Here is a 23,791-nt window from a genome sequence, read left to right on the forward strand (position 1 = left end):
GACCAAGAAACCTTTGTCCTTAAAGCAACAGGCAATGAAGAGGGTCTGCAGTCTGCTCCTCCTCCCTGCACCCGGGGCTGGTACCTCGGAGAACAGTCAGCTTCGCATGAACTGTGATTTCCCCCACCGAGTTCTGGGCCACGCACTCGTACACGTTCTCATCTCGGGGTGTCCGCAGCGGCTGGATCCTCAGCACTGCCCCAGAGCTCTCGTCAAAGTCGATGGTCTACGGGGAGTGGGGGTGACGCGGAGTAGGGGTGAGGACACATGGGGAGTAGGGGTGAGGACACGTGGGGGGTGTCGGGTGGCAGGACATAGGACAGGGACACACATTTGGGGACACACCTCAGGGAATGGGACAAGTGGGCGGGTCTACGGTGGGTTCCAGCCCAGCCAGGCTGTGCTGCTGGGGTAGGTACAGTAGCCACCTCAGACATATGGCATCTGGGAGCCAAGGGTGTCACATGTGTGTGGGTGGGGACACGCGAGTGCGCACACAAGATGCCACCCAGGATCAGTCACAAGAAGAAGACCAGCTGAGATACGCACACCTGACCTGACCACGCTGACTAAGCGCTGGGATGGAGCTGAGCCTGAAGCCCACATACTCCGTCCTGATTACAGGGCATGGACCTGCGTGCAGATGTCTGGTCACGTGTGCTGCAGCTGTGAGCGTTCTCCTCCCAGGTCAGGGAAGGGAGGCCCTGCCCGAGGACACACAGCACCGAGTGGCAGACTAAGGAACTCTGTGGTGTTGGGGAGTGGGGTGCAGGATGGGAGCTCTGGGCCCCACTGTGGAGGGGTGTGCTGGGCGGGGGGCACCCCACCCCAACCCCAGCTCACCTCAAAGCGCTGTGAGTTCACTTTCTTGCCCTTCTTGTTCCAAGTCACCCGTGGCTTAGGGTCGCCCGTGGCCTGGCACACGAAGGAGGCCACGCCTCCCGACACACCGATCTGGTCCTTGGGCTCTTTGATAAACCTGGGTGGCTCTGGGGGTTCAGCAAGGAGAGGGGAGGTCTGAAGGAGGGGAGGAGGCAAACAAGCGAGGGTCTCCCCCATGCTCACACATGCACACCCTTTGGAGACTGGAGTTCCCACACTGAGCCCCTAGAGATGCCTCGGTAACCAGAGACCCTTTACACCTGGACTCGCCCCTAAAACATACAAAATGTGCCTTAATTCTTTAATGAGACTTGTGGGAAAACTAAGTCACCGGCGGAGGAGGGAGGGTTCAAGGTGACCATGAGATGAGAGTGGACGGCTAGTGAGGTGGCCCAGCTGGTACAGGCGCTTGCCACCAAACCCTCCAACGCCAGTTCACATGCCCTGTCAAGCCCACGTACACACAGTAATTAACATGTAAACGGGTGTCCAAATAGAAATACAAAAAAAAAAAAAAAAAAAAGAGGACCAAAGTCAGTATTTGAACTCAGAGCCCTGGAGAGTGGTGTGAGCTGGGGGCGCAGGCCTGATGACAGCCTCATGGGGACTTGGAGGAAGGCTGGGAGTCCAGCTCTGATGCTCGCCTGGGGATCTGAGGTGGAGAAGACTCTGCCAGGCTTCTCTTTCATTGACTGTTTGGTAGCAGCCCAGCCCAGCCCAGGACTGGATGCAGAGCGTTAATCACAGCTGAGCTGCAATCTCCTCCCCAGAAATCCCCACAACAAAGCTGGGACACAACCTAAGCACCCAACAAAAGGGGAGCAGGTAAAGGCGTGGGGTAGGGTGTGGGTATGGGTGTGCGCGCACACGTGCACCAGGAGGGGGTAGAGGGAGCACAATGACCCTCCCCACAGACCTCAGCTTCTTCCATTCATGGGTTACATGAGCTGTCAACAGGAGTGGCTGCTATGGGGACTGACCAGTCTCCCCTCCCCCTGCAAGAGGCCCCCTCCTGAACTCAAAGCCCCCAGGGTCCAGGCTACTGTACGTGGTGTGTCCCTGTTACAGATTTGGGGGTACTAATGGGTTTCCCAAGGTTCCCCAGAGAACTCAGAAATGACAACCCTCGGCCCACATCAGGTCCAGGCCCTGAGGTGACTTCATCCAGGGTTGGGGAGAGTCACTCCAGCTGGGTGGGACCGCCCCCGAGGTGGACACGCCCCTCATGTCCTCCAATCCAGTCAGCCCTGTGGAGCTGGCCCCTACCGACCCCTCAGTGAGCCCACATTTTGACAGCACCTCTCTTCCCTTTCGTGGCCCCCCCAGTGACCTCTAAGAACATGGGCCCCTGCCCCTCTGCCCGCTGTCCCCTGGTGCTGAGCAGACGTCCATCAGTCCATCCAGCTCTGGGCCCTGAGCCAACCCTGCAGAGGCTGCTCCGCCCGCTGCAGTAGACAGAATTTTCTGGTTCCTGCCATCTCCCCTTGGCACGCACACACCCGTTTTCCAAAAAGGAAAACCACCTTGGTCCTGCGAGGGTGGACGCTCTCTAAGGGACTAAGTCCCCTCAGCACCGAACCTGGATGGGCTCACCAAATTCTTACACTCATTTGTACAGAGGCCTAGAGGGGACACGCGGTCCCCAGCTCATGCTGGGCAGTTAGGGTCTAACCTGGCCCCACAGGGCTCCATGTCTGGGACAACGCCTCCCATATAAAGGGGTCATGTTTCCCCAGCCCCATCCTTAGAAGAGACTGAAGTCCACAATGGAGGTCGCATCTTACAGAGGCTGACAAAACTGTGGCGTGGCTCAGCTTTTCCACTTCAGCCCATGTGAGAGTCAAGGCTAGGGCTGGGATATCTAGGGACATCTGTCCTAGCTCCCCCATGCCTGTCCCACCCACCTACCCCCAGCAGCCTGGGAGGGTCCCCAGGACCCAGAGCTGTTTCTATATCAGAAAGTGACCATCTGAGCCCACCGAGGTGGCCGTATAACCATCTAGACTCCGGGTGAAGGGCTTCCAGCTGGACAGAACCATGTTCTGGGCTCTGGACAGCACAGCCTTGGAGACCAGACCTGGCTTGCATCCGTCACTCACTGGCCACAACACAAGCACCTAAGCCTAGGCTGGGACTCCTGTCCAGAAGCACCACCCCCCTCAGCACGTCCTGGACCAGCTATCTGGGTCCCAGGTTCCCATCCTCTACAACTGCATCACCAGCTCTGCCCCCTCCCTACTTCCTATGAGGAGAGGGGTTTGGCCTGCCCTTACCCTCCAAGGCCCCTTGGGAGGGGGTCTCCTACGCAATGATGGATCTTGGTGCCAAGCCCAAACTGAGGTTCTGTATATATCTCAACAATATGGAAAATATGGCTCTGACTTTGTCTGAAGCACACCAGTCTCCCCTTTAAAAGATTTATTTTCGTGTGTGCGCATGCAGCACCCTTGGGAGCCAGAAGGGGGCGGTCAGAGCCCCTGGAACAGGAGTCACAGACCGCTGTGAGTGCCCAGGTGGTGCTGAGAATTGAACCCCGGTTCTCTGAAGAGCAGCTGGTGCTCTAATCGCTGAGCCATCTCTCCCAATCCCTTTTGGGTTTGTTTTGGTTCTTTTAGACAGGGTCTCACTAATCAGCCACGGTTGACCTCAAGCTCACAAAGATTCACCTGCCTCTGCCTCCCTCCCAAGTGCTAGGATTAAAGGCGGGCACCACCACCCCAGACCAACAGCACTTTTTATTTCCAGACTTTTCATGGTCAGTCAAATCCCCCAGGAATATCAGCAGACTCTTATATACCGACAAAACCCTGGCCTCCAGACCCTGTCTCCCGAGAGCCTGTCTCAGCTCCTCCTGGCTGGACCTGACTTGACACAGGTGCAGTGGAGAGTCACCTCACTGTTACCATGCCACCAGCGCCACCTCGCTGTCTCCAGCCGTTCACACATCTAGGCACTAGGCCTCAAGTGCGGGAGCTCTGTTTGGGCCGCACCAGGAGGCAGTGGGCTGGGGAGCTGCAAGCACACACGCCGTGGACCAGACGCATGCCCAGGTCCACCCCACTCCAGCCGGGCCTCTTACCTTCAGCGGTGCATCCTCTGGTCAGCAGTATGAGGAAGAGCCCCAAGGGACCCACCACAGACGCCACGCTGGGAGTCCAGGTGGACGCCATGCTTGGCAGTGGCCTCTGGCCTCTGCCCCGGTGGGGGACAGCGCCCCCGCCCCTCACGGAGAGGCCTCGAGCTGAGGTGTCCAGAGGGGCAGCAACTGTGGAGACAACAGAGTGGCAGTGAGGGAATGAGCTTCCCTGCAGGGGGCGCTGGGTGAGGGAGCCACACCCAGGGACCCATGTGTGGGGTTTCTAGAGACCGTATCTCCTGTAGCCCAGGCTGTCCTCCTGTAGCCCAGGCTGTCCTCCTGTAGCCCAGGCTGTTCTCCTGTAGCCCAGGCTGTCCTCCTGGCCCAGGCTATCTCCAACTTGCTATGCAGCCAATGACCTTGAACTCTCGACCCTTTTACCTTCCGCTCACCAGTTCCCTGGTGCTGGGGTGAAGACCCTGCAGGTGCCTCCACCCACACACTGAGCCCCATCCAACAATGAACCCGCTAAGCTTGGACCTTGACCTTCTGGTCTCTAGAGGCCAGTGTAGACGAAGTCTCCACCCCCCAGCTGAACCCCATTACCTGCCTCAACACCCCCTACCCTGATAGGCCACAGCTTCCAGGGCCCCCAGGACAGCTGATGCTGCCTCTCCCCAACCGCTGAGTCTCAGCTCATCAAAGCACCCCACTGTCCAGCTCGGAAACAGCAGATATGGTGCCATGGCATTTACCCAGCATCCTGCATGGGCGCCAGTCTCTATCCCACCCACAAGGACCTAAGTTCCCCGGGGCAGCATCCCTCAGGCATGCCTCGAACCCAGAACCAGCTGTGCCCCGGCATCCTTAAGTTCACAGTCTACCTCGAGCTAAGGCAGTGGGGAAGAAAGGCCAAAGAGAGGCCAGAGAGTGTGACCACCACACCCCAGGAGGGCCCAGGCTGTGGCCTTGGGGAAGAGAGAGGAGCATAATGACAGGTGACCCTGTGATTCTGTCTCCCAAAATACCCAGCTGTGGTTGCCTCACCCAGCCCCGAAGGAGGGCAGGGCCTGCAGTGGCCAGTTCATGGCCTAGTGTGAGCCAGGAGGGCATGGATGAAGGCAAGGGGGACACGTATACATAGTCAGACCACAGTCACAAAGACATACACACAGGCAGTCAGACAGTAGACAGACCCAGGGAACACAGTCAGATGGCGGGCAGACCTGGACATAGTCAGGCCATGATGGACACACAGATACATCTAACTCTGACTCTCACAGGCAGGCTGCCCATGCCAGCCTCACCCGAGGCGCCTATGCGTGACCACAGCAAGAACGGGGGTAGTCAGGCCTAGGACACTTGGACAAAGCCCGGGGAAGCCCCTGGGGTTAACTGAGAAGCCACGCAAGCCCACAGCCCAGGATGTGTAGTGATGTCCCCAAGGTCCCTGGCCTGTCAGGGTCCCGGCTTTGTGTCAATAGCGACGCAGTGGGGTCTAAGGGACACAGGCAGAGGGGATGGGAGGGCACCCCCACATTCGCTCGAGGCATGATGGGACGTGGGGTGGAGGCGGAAAAAGAGCAACTGAGGAAGTCCACACACCATCCCACGCAGATAGAAAATTCAAGAGTCTGTCACACCTCATTGTCCTTGAGGGTTTTCGGGGGGAGGACGAGGACGCTGTGTCACCCTAACTTGGTCCATCCTGCCCCAGGGTCTTTGTGCACACAACTGGATATAACATCATCAATCATCAGCTGGGGAAACTGAGGCTCAGGGAGGCATTAGGGCTCCTCCAGGCTGCCTCAGCTGGAGCCTGGGAGGTGTCTGGACTGAGTCTTGCCGGCCAGCCACCTCTGGGGGCTTTCACACTGCACCCCCAGGGAATGAGCAGGCGCCAGGCCGCAGGTCACGCGGGCCTGGAGCCGGCTTTCTGTGCCCACGCGGCCCAGGAGCATAAAAGGGTGATTATAACCCAGGCTGCGCAACACACAGGCTCTGGGTCCCCCGCACAAGGGGCATCTCCTGGAGCCCAGACAGGCCTTCCCAAGCTCTGGAGGACACCGGAAGCTGGAGTCCTGGACGGTCCCATGACTAGCATGCCCCATCCCTGGGTCAGAGACTCCAGGGTGTGGGGTGTCCCCCCAGATCAATGGGGTGTCAGTCAACAGGGACTTAGAGTAGAACACACTTGGCCAGGAGGCAAAGTGCCCAGAGGGCACCACTCCATCCTCAGCCCAGAGCTGGCTTTAATTACTACAGATCTATTGAGGGGTGGACATCAAGGCCAGGAGTGGGTGGGAGCTGCCTGAGCGCCAAGCCCGGCCCCAGAGAACAGCTGATCACACCTACTGGTCAAGGAAACCGAGGCTCCGAGAGGGGGTTGCTGTGCCCAAAGGGCCAGGAAGGAGTGGTCAACCTTCCTTGGCTGCCACCAACCTTGGCGCTGATGAAGGTACTCGGGCTGCTGGCTTGGCCTGCACTCTCTCCCAACTACCCATGATTCAGAGCGTTGAGCCTCTACCAGATGCCCCTTCTCACATGCGGCTCCAACAACACATCCTTCAAGCTCTAAGACACCCCCCCCATCGGGGCCGGGCCTCAATTCCTCTCTAGAATCCTCCGTGTCTCGCACCTACATGACCCATTCCTTGCCTGAGACCGTCCTGATGTTGCATGCTGTCCCTTGCAAGGGGCACACCCTTCCCCGTTCCCCATCGAACACCAGCCCTACATCCCTCCAGATTCCCCAGGTGGAATCCCAAAAACACTGTCGGGGCACTGTACCAAATATACTTTCCCAGCCCCGCCCCCACTCCCCCCTTGCAAGAATTAAAACGAAAGTCGCACGCATCAACGCCTACGCGTACCTGAACCTCGCTGGGCGCCTTAATCCACTACACCCCTCTGCACTAGAAGGGGAAACTGAGGCTGCAGAGCCAAGCTCTGCAGAGCAGACAGGAGGAGACAAGAGTGAGCTTCTGAGGACCTGGGGACCGGAAAGGTCCAGGCGCGAAGTTGTGGGGTGAGCGGTGGGCGTTGCCCGGGCCCCTTTTAGTCCCAGGACCCTCGAAGTGCGCGGGGGTGCAGGCAGCCCCGGGGCGGGTGAGCGGGAAAGTTTCTGTGCTCCGAGCGCCCCTCCCCCTCCTGATAACTCCGCGGTCCGCGGGCTCCGCCCCCAGGTGGGGGAGGGGACCGCGGAGCATAACGGCCCCGAGCTCAGCCAAGTGAGGGGCGCGGGCAGGGTACGCACGGGACCGAGGGGACCCGAGCGGCTCCGATCGCGCCCGAGCGTCCCCGATCACGCCCGAGCGTTCCCGAGGTCCGGCGCGCAAGGACGCGGGGGTCCCCAGGCTCTTTGGAGGATACCGGGACCGTGACAAAAGCCGGGCAGGAAGGCGGCCTGTCCGAGCGACTCACCGCGGCTGCGAGGTCCTAGCTGGCCGCTCGCCGCACAGTCCGTCCGTCAGCGCCCACACAGCTCAGCGCGGAGACTTGGCGCAGGTAGCGGAGCAGCCAACGGGCAGGGGGCGGGGCCTGAATAGCGGGGGCGGGGCCCTGAGGCTCCGAGGAAGGGACAGGAGGCGGGGCTTCCAAGAACACGGGGCTAGGGGGCGGGGCCTCGCAGTAGCCGACTGAGGGCAGACTCAGGAGGGCGGGGCTGAGACCCTCAAGACCTCCCAGGGGCGGAGACGCCAAAGGAGTTGAGACTGGCAGGCTGGGGGCGTGACTTCTCCCAAACCGGAGGCGTGGATTGCAGGGCTCCACGGGGCGGGGCTTTGGTGGGCGTGGCTTTCTGGCACAAAGCCGGGCTAGAGGCGTGGTCGCGGAGGCCTGGCTCCGCGGCAGGACACGCCCCGTCTCCTGAGGGCGGGGGGGGGGCGGGACCGGCCGGAAGTGAGGCGGAGTGACCCCCGAGCCTCAGTGTGTGTGTGTGTGGGGGGGGGGGGATGGCCATAACTGATACCCCAGACCTGGTTTGCAGCGGCGCCATCGCCATAGCAACAGATGCAGGCAGGGCCGGGGATGGTCCAGGAGTCCCAAACTAGCTCAGGCCTCTGGTCCCCTCACCCTGGGTTTCCCTGGGATCTTAGGGGCTTTGAAGCTCGGACCCGGGGGCCAAAGCTCCCGCCCAACTGCACGCCAGATTGGAAACAGATGCTGCTTCCCACACCCTCCGCACACAGACCTGGTGGAGGCTTGGGGTCCGCGCAAGGGACTCAGTGCTCTCACCCCTCCCCCATGTCCCAAAGAGCAGGCCAGGCGACTCCCACACAACAGAACGGCTAACCACGTACTGAAAGGCCCTACAATAATCAGGGACACAGCAAGGCTGGAGGCCCCTGATATCCAGTTGGTGACCTATAGACGACAACCCGGGGCCAGATGCCTGTCCCGTCGGCCATATAGCAAGTGTGAAGCCGGCCTGTTCCCAAAATCAACAAAATGCCTGTCTGGCCGGGCTCAGGCATGCAAAGGCCCAGGCAACCCGCAGCATGCGCTAGGATGTCTACCTGCCCAAGCCCCTTGGGCTGTGCAGTGCAGATAGGGAGGAGCCTCTGGGCTGCCCAGCATACAGGGGACAATATCCAAGGGCTAGAGGCTTGCTCCCAGTCAGCCTGGGTCTTTTTTCTTTGTCTTTTCTTCAAGCATATGGAACTGATATCCTGCCCCTTTTCACCATGGTAACCACACTGGGCTGGGACACAGCCACCGCCATGGGAGTCAGGGAAATCTGGGCCAGGTGTCCTTCTGCACTGGGCAATACAATCTGTAGAACCCCAAGCACCCTGACACAGCGCTGACGGCACACGTATCAACAGCTGGTCACAGGACCCGCCTCTATATCAGAAGTGTCCTCAGATGGAGCAGCTGGGATCTGCCACCACCACCCCCCCCATCGGCACAGAGCAGGTTACCCAGGAAGCTCTCAGCAAAGAGCCACCTGGCTCCAGTCCAGCCCGGGGTGTCTCCTGTAAAACAGTTTCTGTTAGTCTTCTGTAGAGAGCCAATCACATTAGAGACCAGGAGGTGACAGGAAATGGGGGGAACGATGTGGATAAATGAGGGGCTATGAGGCAATGGGATCCTTATGGAAAGGCGAGGCAGCGAAGAACATTCCAACATTGCGGCCGTGCAAAGGCCTTGGGTTAGTACTGATCTTGCCACGTGGCTGGAGCAAAAGGCAGGGAAGTAGAAGGCAGAAACAGGAAAGCTCCGAGCAGGGCTCCGTGGGCTTTAACCCTGAGGGAGGTGGGAGCCACAGAGCTGTGGGCAGGGGCAGGGGATGAGACCTAGGGGTTGGAGTCAGGTGCCCAGGATGGAGGACACAGGCTGATCCAGGTACAGGCAGGGGAGGTGGATTCTGGGTAGAGAGTTTCCCGGGAACAGGTTATTAGGCTAGGAAAAGTCCAGTGCCAACATCTAGGCCCCCTGAAGGTGAGCACTCAAAGGGTGTCCTTGAGCACCAACCCCAGTGGTTCCGGAACCTGCTGTCACCACGTCCTCCATCGCCACCAAGACGCAGCCACCCTTGGGGAACAGACACAGGGACGGATCGCGTCAGTGGCTCCTGCAGCTGGGATGGGGGAGTAATTTTTGTTTTTTCAAAATAACTTTTCTTCTAATTATGAAACAGTCCCGTGCAGGAAAAAAAATCCGCAGACGTCGCAGAATGGGGAAAATAAAAGTTACCCAGAATGCACAGGGCCAGGGCAGAAACAGTGTGCTGGACTGTGACTATTTATTCAATCTTTCCTGGGAACACAAACTGAGGACCTACTATGTGCAGGGCTGCTGGGGACGGGGTGGAGGTTGGTCCTGGAGCAGCCCCACCACAGGCAGGAGATGAGGCTCTGGAGTCTGGTAACACTGGGTCCCCTCGGCTGGGTGAAGTCACCAAGTGAGACACAGAAACATCCCACAGGAGGAACAGCACTCCAAAGCCCCAGAGGCCCGCCACTTCCGTCCAGGCCTGTCTGTGCTGGGTTACGTCCTATTAACTATGTACCCCAAGCTGCTTCTGATCTTGCAGCAATACTCCGGCGATCCTCAGCTTTTTACAAGTATTGAGACGACAGATCTCAACCACATTGGGGTTTGCCCTCCTGAGACCACGTACTGGCATATGTCCCCCGGGTATAGTAGAGTGCCCCATGATACACACGGCCAGGTTCACTATGGAGTTCCGGGACGGGGTGACCCATGTGACTCTGCTTCTGAATGGGGTCTGCAGGCAACACTGCCCCTTGTGGCTGGGCAGGACCCGACCCATCAACACCCAACACCACACCTGGGGCAGCGGCTTCCAAGGAACCGCTTGGTTGGTACAGCTTCCTCCTAGAATGTGTGACCTAGGGCAGGAGCATGTGCCAACAGGCTTGGGAGCCCACCCCACCCATGCTCACAGCCTGCGGGCACAATTGCTGCTCGTCAGCAATTGTTACCTGCTAGGTCCGCCCACCCGTGGGCGCCATGCGTTTCTTTCCTTTGGGATAAATCCAAAAGGCTTTCAGGTTTGGTTAGGTGCAGTGATGCTGTTCCTTCCTGCCTCCCTCCTCCCTCTCTGCTCCTCTTTTTCCTTCCTCTCTGCCACCCTCCTCCCTCTCTGCTCTTCCTGCCTTTCTCCTCCCTTTCTGCTCCTCCCTCCTCCCCCTCTGCTCCTCCCTGCTTCCTCCCTCTCTGCTTCTCCCTGCCTTCCTCCTCCTTCTTTGTTCCCCCTCCTCCCCTTCTGTTCTTCCCTGCCTTTTCCTTCTGCTCCTCCCTGCCTCCCTCTTCCCACTCTGCTCCTCCCTGCTTCCTTCTCCCTCTTCCCACTCTGCTCCTCCCTGCTTCCTTCTCCCTCTCTGCTCCTCCCTACTTCCTCCTCCCTTTCTGCTCCTCTCTGCCTCCCTCCTCACCCTCTGCTCCTCCCTGCCTCCCTCCTCCTCTGCTCCTCTCTGCCTTCCTCCTCCTCTGCTCCTCCCTGCCTCCCTCCTCCTTCTCTGCTTTCCCTGCCTCCCTCCTCCTTCTCTGCTCCTCCCTGCCTCCCTCCTCCTCTGCCCCTCTCTGCCTCCCTCCTCCCCCTCTGCTCCTCCCTGCCTCCCTCCTCCTCTGCTCCTTCCTACCTCCTTCCTCCTTCTCTGCTTCTCCCTCCTCCCTCTCTGCTCCTCTACATTCCTCCGCCATGCCAGGACCTCCTCAACACCCCACCTTCCATCACACATCCCTGGATTTTATTTCTTTCGTGTGGTTCAGGATTTTCAATGCCCTCGACTGTCGACCGTCCGACCTAGCTGTGCAATTCGGGTTCCACCAGGCCCCTGCAGCTCCCACCACCCTCACTCTGGCCACAGGGTCACAAAACTCCCCATTCACCAAGAAGTACAAGCCAAGAAGACAGAGCCAGTACACGCACCACGTCACGCAGGTCACACCCACTCTCGGCCCCAGGGGACCCGTGGGGTCGCCCAGACAGCCACGTCACTCGGGGATCTTCTGACCGGTGTCACGTGGCTCCGCCTTAAACAGGTTCACACAAGGCGTCAACTGCATAGACCAGGGTGACAGACCTCAACTTCTCAGGGCTGGAAGGTACCCCACGCTTTAGCTGGGGTCCCCAGTGACCGGCGCCTGGGGCAGGGAAGGGACCCCAGAGCACTCCCCGCAGCCCAGCTAGGAAGAGAGAGGGAACCGCTTGCTGGGCTGGTGATCCTGAGTCGCTACTGCGAACCGTCATCCCAAGTGGGTGCTTGACTCTGTACAATCACAAACCACAAAGGCAGAGACCCCAGTGTCTCTGGAGTCTTGAGCAAGCCTCTGCTACTCTCTGGCCTCAGTTTCTCCCACCGGTGCAGGGCAGGGGAGCCGTGGCTATTTGGTGGCTGGGATTAAATTTTGAGCCTTCAAGGTCTGTGGAGATTGGGGAAATTGAGTCAGGAGTCGCAGACATCGCAGGAAATGTCCTCTATGGAAAGGGAGGTAGGGCAGAGAACACCAGGACAAGACGACGTCCTGAGACGCACCAGCTAGTTGCAAAGGCCCCCCCGAGGCCAAAAGCCAATCAGAAAGAGGGCGGGACAAAGCCCAAGGGCAGTGCTGGGCGGGGCCAACATCAATCACGCCCCAATCAGGAGGAGCCTTCGTAGAGTGCTCTAAGCTGAGGACAACCTGCACGTGGAAGGCACACTCCCTCGAGCCTGCTGATGCCCGTCTGCAGTGACCTAAGAACAACATGGGGTCCTCCAAGGCGAGCATCAGCCTGCAGGGGTGGGGTGGGCTCTGCTGCAGTTAGTCTAGAAGGGTTGTTTCCTTTCTCTCTATATACAGGGTCTCACCATGTAGCCCAGGCTGTCCTGGAACTAACCCTGTAGCTCAGGGTGACCTCCAATACAGAGATCCTCCTGCTTCTGCCTTCTGAGTGCTGGGATTAAAGGCGAAGGACTGCTTTCAAGAAAAGTGATAGAAATAAGTGCAAGGCGGAAGTTGGAGGACACCGTCGGGATACGGGGGTGTCACACGCACTGGGAGGACGCACTCGGGACTCAGGGCAGGGTCACATACACCGGGGGACGCACTCGGGGCTCGGGGCAGGGTCACACACACTGGGGGGCGCACCCAGGGCTCGGGGCAGGGTCACACACACTGGGAAGACGCACTCGGAACTCAGGTCAGGGTCACACACACTGGGGGCGCACCCGGGGCTGGGGCAGGGTCACACACACTGGGGGACGCACCTGGGGCTCGGGGCAGGGTCACATACACTGGGGGGGATGTACCCGGGGCTGGGGGGGGGGGGCTGCTGAGCGTGGAAGGCACAAAGGACAAGTATATCATGTTTGAAGAGGCCTCCATCAAGGTGGGAAAATGAGCGAGAGGGGTCAGGGTCCGATATCCACAGTGGCAGTTGCCTTTCAGCCCAACACTCGGGAGGCTGAGACAGGAGGATTGCCCGGAGTTGGAGGCCAGCCTGGACTACAGGGCAAGGCCAAGAAAGAAAATTCAAACCCTAAAATCAGACACCTCCATCCTCAGAAAAGCAACTCATCCCCTTCACCGTGGCCCCCGCGTGCCTTGGAAGTCATGTGATCAGAACCCTCAAGTCCAAGCTCCAGGGAAAACGGGGTGCTGCAGGAAAGCAGCGCAGCCGTTGGAGTGTCTGCCAGATAAGCACCCACTAAAGAAGCCAGGCGTGGTGACCCCAATGATACCTCAAGATACGAGGGGGTGGGGAGAGATGCGGTGACTGTAGTGATATTTTGTTTGTAACCTAACAAACCTTGCCTGAAGATCAGAGTGCAGAACTAAGCGACTAGTTAGCCAAGTTAGGCAGTGGTGGCTCACACCTTTACTCCCAGCACTAGGGAGGTGGAGACAGGAGTGATATGGTTGGGTGGAGAGAGGAATATAAGGCAGGAGGAGACAGGAGCTCAGTGCAGGCTGAGGATCCAGTCTGAGGTTTCGTAAAGACAGGGTAGCCCCTTTGGTCTGAGCATTGGTAGAGGTAAGCATTCTCTCGCGGCTGGCTGCTCTGTCTCTCTGATCTCTCAGCTTTCATCCCCCAGTATCCGACTCCAGGTTTTCATTATGAATACCAATTAGAAGTCGTCCTGCAGTGACAACACTATGATATTAAAAAAAATTACAGAAAATGATTGCCAGGCGTGGTGGCCACACCTCCAATCCCAGTGTGGGAGGCTGAGGCAGGCAGATCTCTGAGTTCCGGGCCAACCTGGGCTACAAAGAGAAACCAGGTCTTAAAAAACCAAATAACAACAACAAAAAAACTACTACATAAAACTGACAAAGAACCCAAACCACCAAGGTGTGGAAAAACTGAGGGTGAATACAGCTGGAGACACAGACCCTTGGGGTGGGAGACATTGAATGCAGACCCCAGTTTCTCTGGAGCACCCTGGGACTGAAGATGGGGGTGGGGTCCCTGGGATCCAAGGATGGGATGTAAGTCTGCGGGCTGAGGATCGGGATTGGGGGCCCCTAGGGTCTGAGCATGGGGGTTGGGGGTTCTTGGGTCTTGGGGTCCAAGGACAGGGTGGGGGCCCTAGGGGATTGAGGACGGGGTTGGGGCCCTGGGTCCCGAGGACGGAGGTTGGGGGCCTTGAGGGCTGAGGACGGGGTTGGGGCCCTGGGTCCCGAGGACGGAGGTTGGGGGCCTTGAGGGCTGAGGACGGGGTTGGGGGGGGGGCTCTGGGTTCCCAGGACAGGAGTTGGCGGGTGCTGGGTGACTGAGAATGGAGGGGTCCCTTGATCCTCTGAGGCCCAAGGGAGTGTTGGACTCTGGGGGCTGGATGGGGCCCCCTGGGTTCTGAGGACAGGGTTGAGGAGTCCTAGGGTGCTGAGGATGGGGGTTGGGAGCCTGGGTCCGAGGACAGGGTTGAGGGGTTCTGAGGATAGGGGTTGGGGGGGGCTTGAGGGCTGAGGACGGGGTTGGAGGGTCTCTGGGTTCCGAGGACGTGGGTTGGCGGGTCCTGGGTGGCTGAGGATGGAGGGGGGTCCCTTGATCCTCTGATGTCCAAGGGAATGGGAGACTCTGGGGGTTGAATGGGGGTTGGGGGGCCTGGGTCCGAGAACAGGGGTTGGAGGATCCTAGAGGGGGTGAGGATCGGGGTTGGGAGGCTCTGGGTTCCGAGAACAGGAGTGGGGGTCCCTGGGTCTCAAGGACGGGGGTTGGGGAGCCCTGAGGGTTGAGGTCGAGGTTGGGCGCCCTGGGCCGGTAGTGAAACCATATATTCAGCAGAATCTCAAACAAAAGCCCCAGGCCTGCCCGTCTCTCCGGCCTCTACGGTGCTGAGCGATGAATTACCCACAATGCCCGGCCAAGCGCAAGTGGCTCTTGGCCTGGATCCTAAACCAATTCCTACTTGTCCGTGTGTAATTTCCTCCCCTCCCCCTCCGCCCTCAGCAGCGGGGACACAGAGGGAGGCGTGGGGGGCAGAAGGAACCCCGAGTGGAGGCAGGGGGCCGCCTGCCGAGGGGCCTGCCAGCGGGGCCAGCTGGCACCAGCCTGGCGCTGCGGACCGGGAGGCAGGGTGGGCGAGTCAGGCGGGACTGGAACCGAGCAGGAGCTGGCAGCCCCGGGAGAGGGAGGAGGCGCGCGCGGCGGGGGGGGGGGGTGTCTGTGTGCTGAGTCGTCTTTGGTCAGCACCTTGCAGCCCAGAGCTTTCCACCCAGTCTGTCTGTCCCAGGTGCTGTTCTGAGTACATGCTGAGTGTTGGACCAAGTACTGCCGTTGCCTGGTGACCCTCGCACCACAGTCCACTCTCCCCTCAGTCCAGAGCCCTCCCTGGCTCCCACCTCCCTCCATGAACCCCACTGGTGCCACTTGGAGGATTTTGCTCAACGCGGGCTTTGCATCCTTGCTGTTGCTGTGCGGTCTCAGACAGTGGCTTGGCCTCTCTGGGCAATGGGACCGTCATTCCAGAACAATCCAGCCTTCTCCGCCTCTAGAGACTTGACAGGTTTCTGCGGCCTTCCAGCTGACCCCCTACCCCTCTCCCACCCTCACCGCTGCAGTCAGCTCCCCCAGGCCCTGTGAGGTTCTCAAGCCCTTCTCTGCCATGTCTGGATGTTTCTGGACGTCACCGACTCGGGGAGACATTCTGCGCCCGTGAGAGGACGTGTTCACACCTAGCCCCAAACTCACAACCCTGAAGATGCTTTTATGAAAGATTAATTTTATTTTGTCTGTGTCTCTGCACGTGCATGCAGTGCCTGCGGAGGCCGGAAGGGGGCGTCGGGTTGGTGGCCCTGGCCGAACCCAGGCGGGCAGGAGGGTACCTTACAGCCAACCACGGGCTAACTTCCCAGCACAGAGAGGTCTCCACAGCACTGGTCCTCCCGCCCTTGCCAGCTGGACCCCGTTGGTGGCCAAGTCCTCGGCCACACGTGGTCCTGTGGGTGCCCAGCTTCCTCAGACCTGGGGGGCGGGATCCCCACCGCATCTATTTCTGCAGCCGCAGGACAGCGCGTCACATCCGTGGGCAGCGCCGGAACTTGGGATGCGGCTATTTCTGGAGACAGAGGTGAGAAGCAGGAGCGGAAGGAGAAGCTGAAGCCGGGACTGCCAGGGCCAAAGAGGGATCAGGACAGAGTCACAACTGCTGTCCCTGTCCCACAGGGCAGTCCTGTGCAGAGGGTTCCTACTGTGTGCAGGCTGGGGGGCCTGATGTGTTCTGGGGCAGAGGATGTACAAAGGCCTCAGGGCGGGTGGAGCGAGTGCTGGAGGAGGGAGGGGCAGTGAAAGGGAGAAGAGAAGGGAGGAAAGGAGCAAAGGGAAGGGAGGAGGGCGAGGAGGGAAAGAAAGAAAGGGAGAAGGGTGAGGAGGGAAAGAAAGGAAGGGAGGAGGAAAGGGAGAAGGGAAAGAAAGGAAGAAGAAAGGGAATGTGGGAAAGGAGGAGGGAGGGAAGGGAGGGAGAGGAGAGGTGGGGAGGAAGGGCTGGCAGGGGCCTGGCTTTAGGGAGGACATAGCCTTTGATCTGAGGGAAAATGGGAGCCATGGAGGGTGGTGGGCAGAGGAAGGGGAGGGCTGTTTAGAGGGGTAAGGGGTGAGAGCCGGGAAGGGTGAGGGCCTTCACAGGGCCTGGGGTCACTGGAAATTGCTTTTCCCCTCACAATTGCCAGGCCACAAGCGACTGGCAGGCCCAGAGGCCTGATGCAGGGTGGTGGGTGCCGGGGAACAGGGAGGGGTCCCCAAGAGCTTCCGTGCCAAGAGTGGGTCAGCCTGACCCTGACTGGATCGATTCAGGTAGGGACTGTGCTCTAAGCACCCAACAGGAAGCCTGGGAGGCAGCACTAGTACCGCCAGGCTTAGTTCACCATCACTCATTGCAAGAGAACCAACCGTTCCCAGAGAGCACTTGACTTAGCCCCTGCGAATCCCGGCTTTTCGGGGTGATCCTTCCTACCCGCAAGGCCCACGAGGCCTCGTGGCTCAAAAGCAGCTGCGCGAGCACCTGCCATCCACCCGCCCCCCTTCCCGCACTTTTCCAGGGAATGCAGACGCTGCAGGGGACACCCGAGGCCATGCCAGGCCCTGCGGGGTCACCAAGCCGGGGCCCCAGAGCCAGCCACCCGCAGCCTCCGGCTCCTTCGGCGCCGCCAACACTTTATCTCTTTCTACTCCGTAAACAAATGTCAGGGAAAATAAATAGTTTTTAACAGGCTCATTAATTGAGTTCGGGAAGAAGGCCCCTCCCCCAGGCTACAGTGGGGAGCTGACGGGAGAGGAGGACGCAGGGGAGGACTGGAGGGGGAGAGCACCCCCCCTCATGCTGCCTGATGCCTCAGGGGAAACTGAGGCCTGAGAGGAGGGCCTGGCACTTGAACCTGGGACCTCTAGCTGTCAGGTGACTCATCACCTGAACCCGGAGCTCACTGATTGGCTGGGGGTGGGCCATTCCACCCCCACAGCGCCGGGTCACGGGGTCACGCTACACTAAGCTCTCCTAAAAGGACACACAGCCATCCTCTTGCACTTGCCCTCGGGGCCAAGGCCACGTTGGAGCCGTGGGAACCCCAGCTGCTGACCAGAGACGCTCAGCAACAGTCCCAAGACCACGCAGCCCCCAGGGAACAAGAGCAAGCATGAAGCTCCTGATGGGGTCTGGGTTCAGGTCTGCCTCCTTCCCCCATGAGCTGTGTGACAACCGGAAGGTCGCTGACCCTCTCTGTGACCTCACTCAGCAGCCAGCGGTTCCCTGATGTGAGTAGGCACAACCCATTGCCAGCTGGTGAAACTGAGGCACTGCATGGCTCTCGGAGTGTGGGGTGCTGGGAAATGGGTACCCTCGCAAGATCTTGCTTTCTTTCGGCTCCTCCAGGTTTTCCGGAACCCAGAGACCTGGGATGGGAGCACAGGTGAGGCCCGTGAGGGGGGAGCTGAGCAGCCCTTGGCCCAGGATGACCTTGAACTCCGGACCCTGCTGCCTCCACCTCCTGAGTGCTGCAGTGGTTGCAGGCCTATAAGAAGTTGCTCTTTTCGAGGTTTCTGCCTCAGTTTCCCCTTTTTTGACCGGTGGATAGTGCTCTAGAGCTGGCCCAGCTGTGCCCACATGGACCTTTCCTCAGACCCAACGTCCCTGCTCAACCCTGGAGAATTCTGGGAAACCGACCAAGTGTTTCCTCTTTCAAATTTTTAAAAATTGTTTATTTTCTCTTTTGTGCGAGGCACGTGGCAAGCCACGCAGGGTGCTCGGTGGAGAGAGGACAACTGGGAATGGGTCCTGGGGTTGGGACTCGAACTCAGGCCTGCAGGCTTGGTAGCAAGTGCTAGCCGTAGCCCAGGCTAGCCCCGCGCCTCTGAACAGTCAAGGATGACCTTGAACCCGAGCATCCCACCTGCGGGACCCCTCCAGGGGGGATCCCCCCACAGAAGTGGGGCTGCCTGGTTAGGCAGCCAGCGGCAGGAACGCCCCAGTTTGCAGCACTGAGTCATCCGGCTCAAGGGGCCAGGGAGGAGGCAGGGGGGTGCCGGGAATCACCGCTGAGCACCCACTGTATACATCCGCAGTAACACACAACACAGAGAGGTGGAGCCCCTGCCCCAGGCCACACAGCCTCCGAGCAGCAGAGGTGGGATTTGAACCTTGGTCCCCGTCCTTTCTCTAACTCGCAAGTGCGGCAACTGTGCCCCCGAGACTACCACTCTGGCTGTGTGGCCCCCACGGAGGCGACATCGGCCCACAGCGCACAAGGACACGGGGTCGCGATTCCCTACTGGGTGCCTGGGACAGACATGGGCACAGCGGGACACAGAAAGGCCTAGAAACCCAGCCGGGCTGCACAGCATGAACACCAGGCACACTGAGGTCCCCCGGAAGGCACAGGGGGTCGTGGGCCAACAGGAGGGGGACATCCGACTCACGGGGGTGGGGGGCGAGCCCGGGCTGGCTCTCAGCTAGGGTGGACATGGCGTCAATCCCTGGTCAGTGCCCCGCAGCAGCTCCGCCAGGCGGAGCGGGGGGGGGGGGCAGCGCAGAAAGAAGGGAGGAACAAAATTAGGTGAGGGGAAGCCGAGGATACGAGGCCCTGATGGTCGCCTGTCAGGATCCGCGACACCTCGCGGGGCGCCCCAGGCCTTTGCCCAGGCTGGCCACCCAGACACTCCTCCATTTGTGTCCTTTAAAAGAATTTAATTATCCGGGTTATTTTTTTCATATAGAAAAAAAAAGGGGGGGGGAGCAGGGAAAGCCAGAGATCAAGATGGGGCAACTCGGACTTCACTGGAGCGCTGTGCAGCCTCAGGCTCAGACACCCTCTCTGGTCAGCCTTGGCAAACAGAAGTTTCTAATCCCTAAGGTCAAGTGCCCCTGGTGACAGCACCGCCAACCCGTCCTCCCCGGCCAGCAGCCCCCTCCCCGCAGCAGGCAACTCCCCCTCTGATTTCAGGGGAGACTCAGCTGTTATCCCTGCGGCCTGGCCTTTGTTTAGGGACCCCTCGATGGGTGTGGTAACTGTGTGGCTGCCCGACCCCCCCTCCCCCTCCCACCCCTCCCGCACGGGCTGGGCCACCGTCTGCCACAGAGGACAGAGGAAGGGCGGCCGGCCTCCTCTTCCTGGGACTTCCAAGGTTCTGGGATGTCAGGTGCGCCTGGAACGCAGGACTAGAGGGGGTAGACCCGAGCACGGGGGATGCACAGTAAACGGGAAATAGTCAGACTTAGGTGCACACCCTCCCTCACTTGGGACCCTAGGCTGAGGGCTCCCCACAGGAGCTTGGGACACCCCCAAAAAGAAACCACAGCCACGAAACGGTCTGCAGACCCAACCAGACCCCAAGTCCAGGGCGGCAGACGCGGCTCTCCATGTGCCCCCAACCCGGCGGGTTTATAAATATCCGGCTTTATTCTTAGGCATCTCCTCGGGCTCGCCCGCACCCCGAACTCTCTTGACGCCCCCTCCTTCCCCCCACGCGGCGGCTGAAACACAATTTCAGGGAACAGGTGAGCGCAGGGCCACGGGGCATCCTGCGAGCCGAGGCTGCCATAACCACTTCACAGCCCATCCATCCTCCTGGCCACCATGGAGGGGCCACCAGGACCGAGCCACACGATGGCGGGGCCACCCGGCGGGTGGGACACTGAAGCCACAGGTCTGCAGACACAGCAGACTGAGAGTCGAGACAGCAGGGGAAACCGAGTCACCAAGAGGGACTCGGCTGCCTTTGAGTCCACGAGGGACGCCGAGACACCCGTCTTCCTAGGGTGGTGGAGAACAGAGCCCCGGAGGCCCCGAATCGGGTCAAGTCTGCGCGAGTCACAGGCCACGCTGCACCCTGGTGCAGACCGGGGGAGCAAGAGGGGCTGTGGGGCGAGCGGTTCCCTCTGTACCTTTCTTCCACAGAGCCCCTCAACTCACAGGGACCCCGACAGCCTTGCCCGGCCACGCCCAGCGGGCATCGCTGTCGGCTGCGGTCGCCTCGGGGACCCGCACCCGCCACAGTCGCTCGCCCTGGGGACACCGATGTCACCTCTCGGCGGGACGGCGGCTGCGGCGCTCGCAGGCGGCCCGGGCTCCCGCCGCGGTTTATCCGCCCTGAGCCCAATTAGGAGGAGGTTCGGGGCGGTCTCGGTGGCGGTGGCTGCTTCCCCCAGGGCACTGGGGGTGGGGGAGCCGTCCCCAGGAAGAAATGCGATGTCATGGTGAGGGTGTGTCCCCCTCATCCTCCCTGGGGCTCCGGAGGGCACAGGACGGGACTTTGTGGGTCTCTCCGGAGGAGGCGGCAGTGATGGGCAGGGAGGCGGGGAGCCGGCCTGGCGGGGATATGGTCTGGGACCCGAGTGTTCCCCCCACGGTCCAGAGCTCGGGACACTACGGTTGGCCTGGCGAGAAGCCGCCCCCAGCCCCAGCTGCCCGCCTGCCACCGCCAAGAAATCAGCTGGCAGAAGGCAGGAGCAGGGACAGAAGACAGCTGGAGATTGACAGGGGGAGGGACACAAAGAAAGGAGAAAGGAAGGGGCAGGGGGAGGGGAGCCTATGCAAATGGAGTACCGACTCCCGGCCTCTAATGAGGGAAGGAGCCCGAGGAGGAGGGTCCCAGGCTAGCCCAGACAAAGCAGACAGCCGGTTCTCCGCACCCCAGAGGGGGACACAGAAGCCAGGACCCAGAATCCCGGTGGAGAAAGATGGGTACAGAGCTGTATCCCCCAGTTCTGAAGCACAGTCTTTGGGTCCCCAAGTGCCCGTTCTGGATTGGGACACCTCAAAGAGGTCTCCCCCGAAGCATCAAGGACGCTTTTTGTTGAGGGGGGGGCCCTCCTGGCTCGGGCTGGAGAAATGAAGCCGGGGTGAGGGAATCCCAGGCAGGCCGGGAGACACCCCAGGGAAGTGACCGTTAGGGGGTTCACTAGAGGGAGGGATGAGGTGGGGGTGACCGGGAAGGTGGGCGCTCTCACACCTGCTGCAGGCTTTCGGGGACATCTGGAGGCAGATCCAAGTGCAGGGAAAGGGGGTAACGGAACAGGGTTTTGGGGGTGTGGCAATCAAAAGGATCCTAGTTTGGTTTGTAGTGGTACAGGGATTTGGGGGCAAGGAGGTTCCACAAAGAGCGGGGAACTTGGCCTCGACCCAGCGCGCGCTGCAACCCGGGGTCCCCGCGCTCGGACCCCCTTTCCACCTGCGCCCCAGGCCCCGCCCCCGGTGACGTCACCACCCTCAGACAGCCGGGGGGCTCCCGGGGTGTATGGGGGGGCCCGGGGCCGCAGGCTGCCTCTCCGGGAATACCCACGGGGCCCCGCACCGCGAAGACGGGAGGATGCGGAACCCTAATCCAGAGCCTGGAGGAGATCGCGGGGGCACCGGGGCCGCGGAAGGGTGGGGCTGAAGCCCCAGGTGTACTGAGGTGCCTGGCCCGGTCCTAGCTCCCGACGGCGACACCGCGCACCGCGTCCCCGCCCGGCTGGTGCAGTCGGAGACCCTGGGCACCCGCCAAGTCGCCCGCGCGTCCCCATCCCTCCCGGTCCCCGTCCCTCCTGGCCTCCATCCCTCCTGGTCCTCATCCCTCTCGGGTCCCATCTCTCTCGTCCTCCATCTCTTTCGGTCCCCGTCTCCCTCCATCTGTATCCCTCCCGGTCCCCCATCCCCTCTCCATCTTGCAGAATCCGATCGGGGCTGCAGCCCGGACCCCCTCGGAGCACAAAGGCCGAGAAGCCTGAGAGCACAAAGCCGGCGCCGCCCGCCCCACCCCCGTGTCCCTCGTGCACCCCTGAACGCCCCATGCACCCCGGTACCTGCGGGATCCGCATGCTGCTCCCGGCACCGGGTCGGCCCGGGCTCCGGCGGCTCAGCGTGCGCGCGCGGCCCGAGCTGCCTGGCGGGCGGGGCGAAAACCCAATGCGGCTCGCGCGCCCCCAGCCGGTGACGTCACCCTTCCGCCGCCGCGGCCGCGGGGCTGGCCGTGTGAGAAACTGCGCGTGCGCGCCGAGAAAGGCCCAGCGAGAGGCGCGACTCGGTCACGTGCTGTGGGAGCCTTTAGAGGGCTGCGGGAGCACGTGGGGCGCGCGACACGTGGGCCAGGCCTGCCTCCTCTCGCTTCCCTTTAAATTAAGGGTGTGGGGTAGCCCAGGCTAGCTTCGAATTCAATGTGGCTGAGGACGACTCTATGATCCTCCTGCCTTGCCTCCCCCTCTGCTTCCTTTAGCCAAAATATCCTTTAAAAAAAAAAGTCTTGCCGGGCGGTGGTGGCGCACGCCTTTAATCCCAGCACTCGGGAGGCAGAGGCAGGCGGATCTCTGTAAGTTCGAGGCCAGCCTGGTCTACAAAGGGAGTTCCAGGACAGGCTCCAAAGCTACAGAGAAACCCTGTCTCGAAAAACCAAAAAAAAAAAAAAAAAAAAAAAAAAATCTTTCCTAACAAAGCGGAGCTTGCTGGCTTAAGAGGCTGAGGCAGGAGAATGTCAAGTTTCTGGACCTCCTGGGCTAACAGTGAGTTAGAGATCAGCTTGGGAAAAGCCCAGAGACCCTGACATGAGATGAAAGGGGTTCTCAAAACGGCTCAGTACAAAGAGGTGTTTGCTGCCAAACTTGAGGACCCGAGTTCGATCCCCGAGGTCCTAGAGAGGAAGGCGGAACCCGACTCTTATGGTTACCCTCTGGTCTCCACATGCATGAGCACACGCATGTCCCCGGAGCTACTAGACATGCCCAAAAATAAAAACATAGCAAGAGACCGAAGAAAACCTTAAAGAGTTATCACGAGCGTGGGGATGCCGGTCTGTCCGACTGCGGCAGGAGGATTGCTGCAAGTACGAGTCCAGCCTGGGCTACACATTGAGACCCTACCTCAGGCAGCAAAACGATTTTATTTTACAATTTGGGTTTTTTTTTTTTCTCTCTTCAGAATTCATTCATTCGGGCCAGAGCTGGAGCCATGAGCAAGGAGCCTGGAGATGGGGCGGAAGGACTGGGTCGTAAATGGGGAAGAGCGCCATGAATAATTGACAAGGCACCTAAATTAAGAACAGGGCTTCCCAGGCCGGCACCGAGGCCAGGTTTGTGGAGCCGGCTTTGTCCTCTTGCCTGACAGGGGTGACCCTGACTGGCCTGCCTGGTCCACGCGCCAAGCACTTGGCGAGACTGGCAGCACACAGTCTTCAGTGGCCCTTGGCATGGTTGCCTGTGCACAGTAGGTCTCCTTGGCGAGTCCGGCATGGTTTGCTGCACACAGTAGGAGCCCAGCTTGGCATATTCTTGCAGGTGTTAGATTTCACACAGAAGGCACACACACTATGGAGCTGGGGGCTAGCAGACCTGGCCGTCCATCAGGGAGGGAACCAGGCCTCATCCTGTCTGTCCGAGCTGAGTAACCGCTTCTGCCCCCGGGTCCTGGTGAGCAGCG

The 23,791-nt window shown here is 60.3% G+C and overlaps 1 protein-coding gene across 9 annotated transcripts in view; it reads right to left on the bottom strand.

Moving 5' to 3' along the window:
* Positions 1 to 22,329, bottom strand: part of Ptprs (protein tyrosine phosphatase receptor type S) — a 58,639-nt gene extending 36,310 nt beyond the window's left edge. For 8 of the 9 annotated variants that reach the window (XM_057771422.1, XM_057771421.1, XM_057771420.1 and 5 more), the window contains exons 1-4: positions 22,186 to 22,329; positions 3,962 to 4,147; positions 844 to 989; positions 85 to 226 (exon numbers count right to left, since the gene is read on the bottom strand). In XM_057771422.1, coding sequence (XP_057627405.1) covers positions 85 to 226; positions 844 to 989; positions 3,962 to 4,052 — 379 coding nt within the window. In that variant the 5' untranslated portion in view covers positions 4,053 to 4,147; positions 22,186 to 22,329. Of the gene's footprint in view, positions 1 to 84; positions 227 to 843; positions 990 to 3,961; positions 4,148 to 7,381; positions 7,490 to 22,185 lie in introns of those variants that run through there. The other variant, XM_057771415.1, reaches the window with a different exon arrangement.
* Positions 22,330 to 23,791: the final 1,462 nt, after the last annotated feature.

The sequence above is a fragment of the Chionomys nivalis genome, chromosome 6 (genome assembly GCF_950005125.1).
Source record: "Chionomys nivalis chromosome 6, mChiNiv1.1, whole genome shotgun sequence".
NCBI classification, from domain to species: domain Eukaryota; kingdom Metazoa; phylum Chordata; class Mammalia; order Rodentia; family Cricetidae; genus Chionomys; species Chionomys nivalis.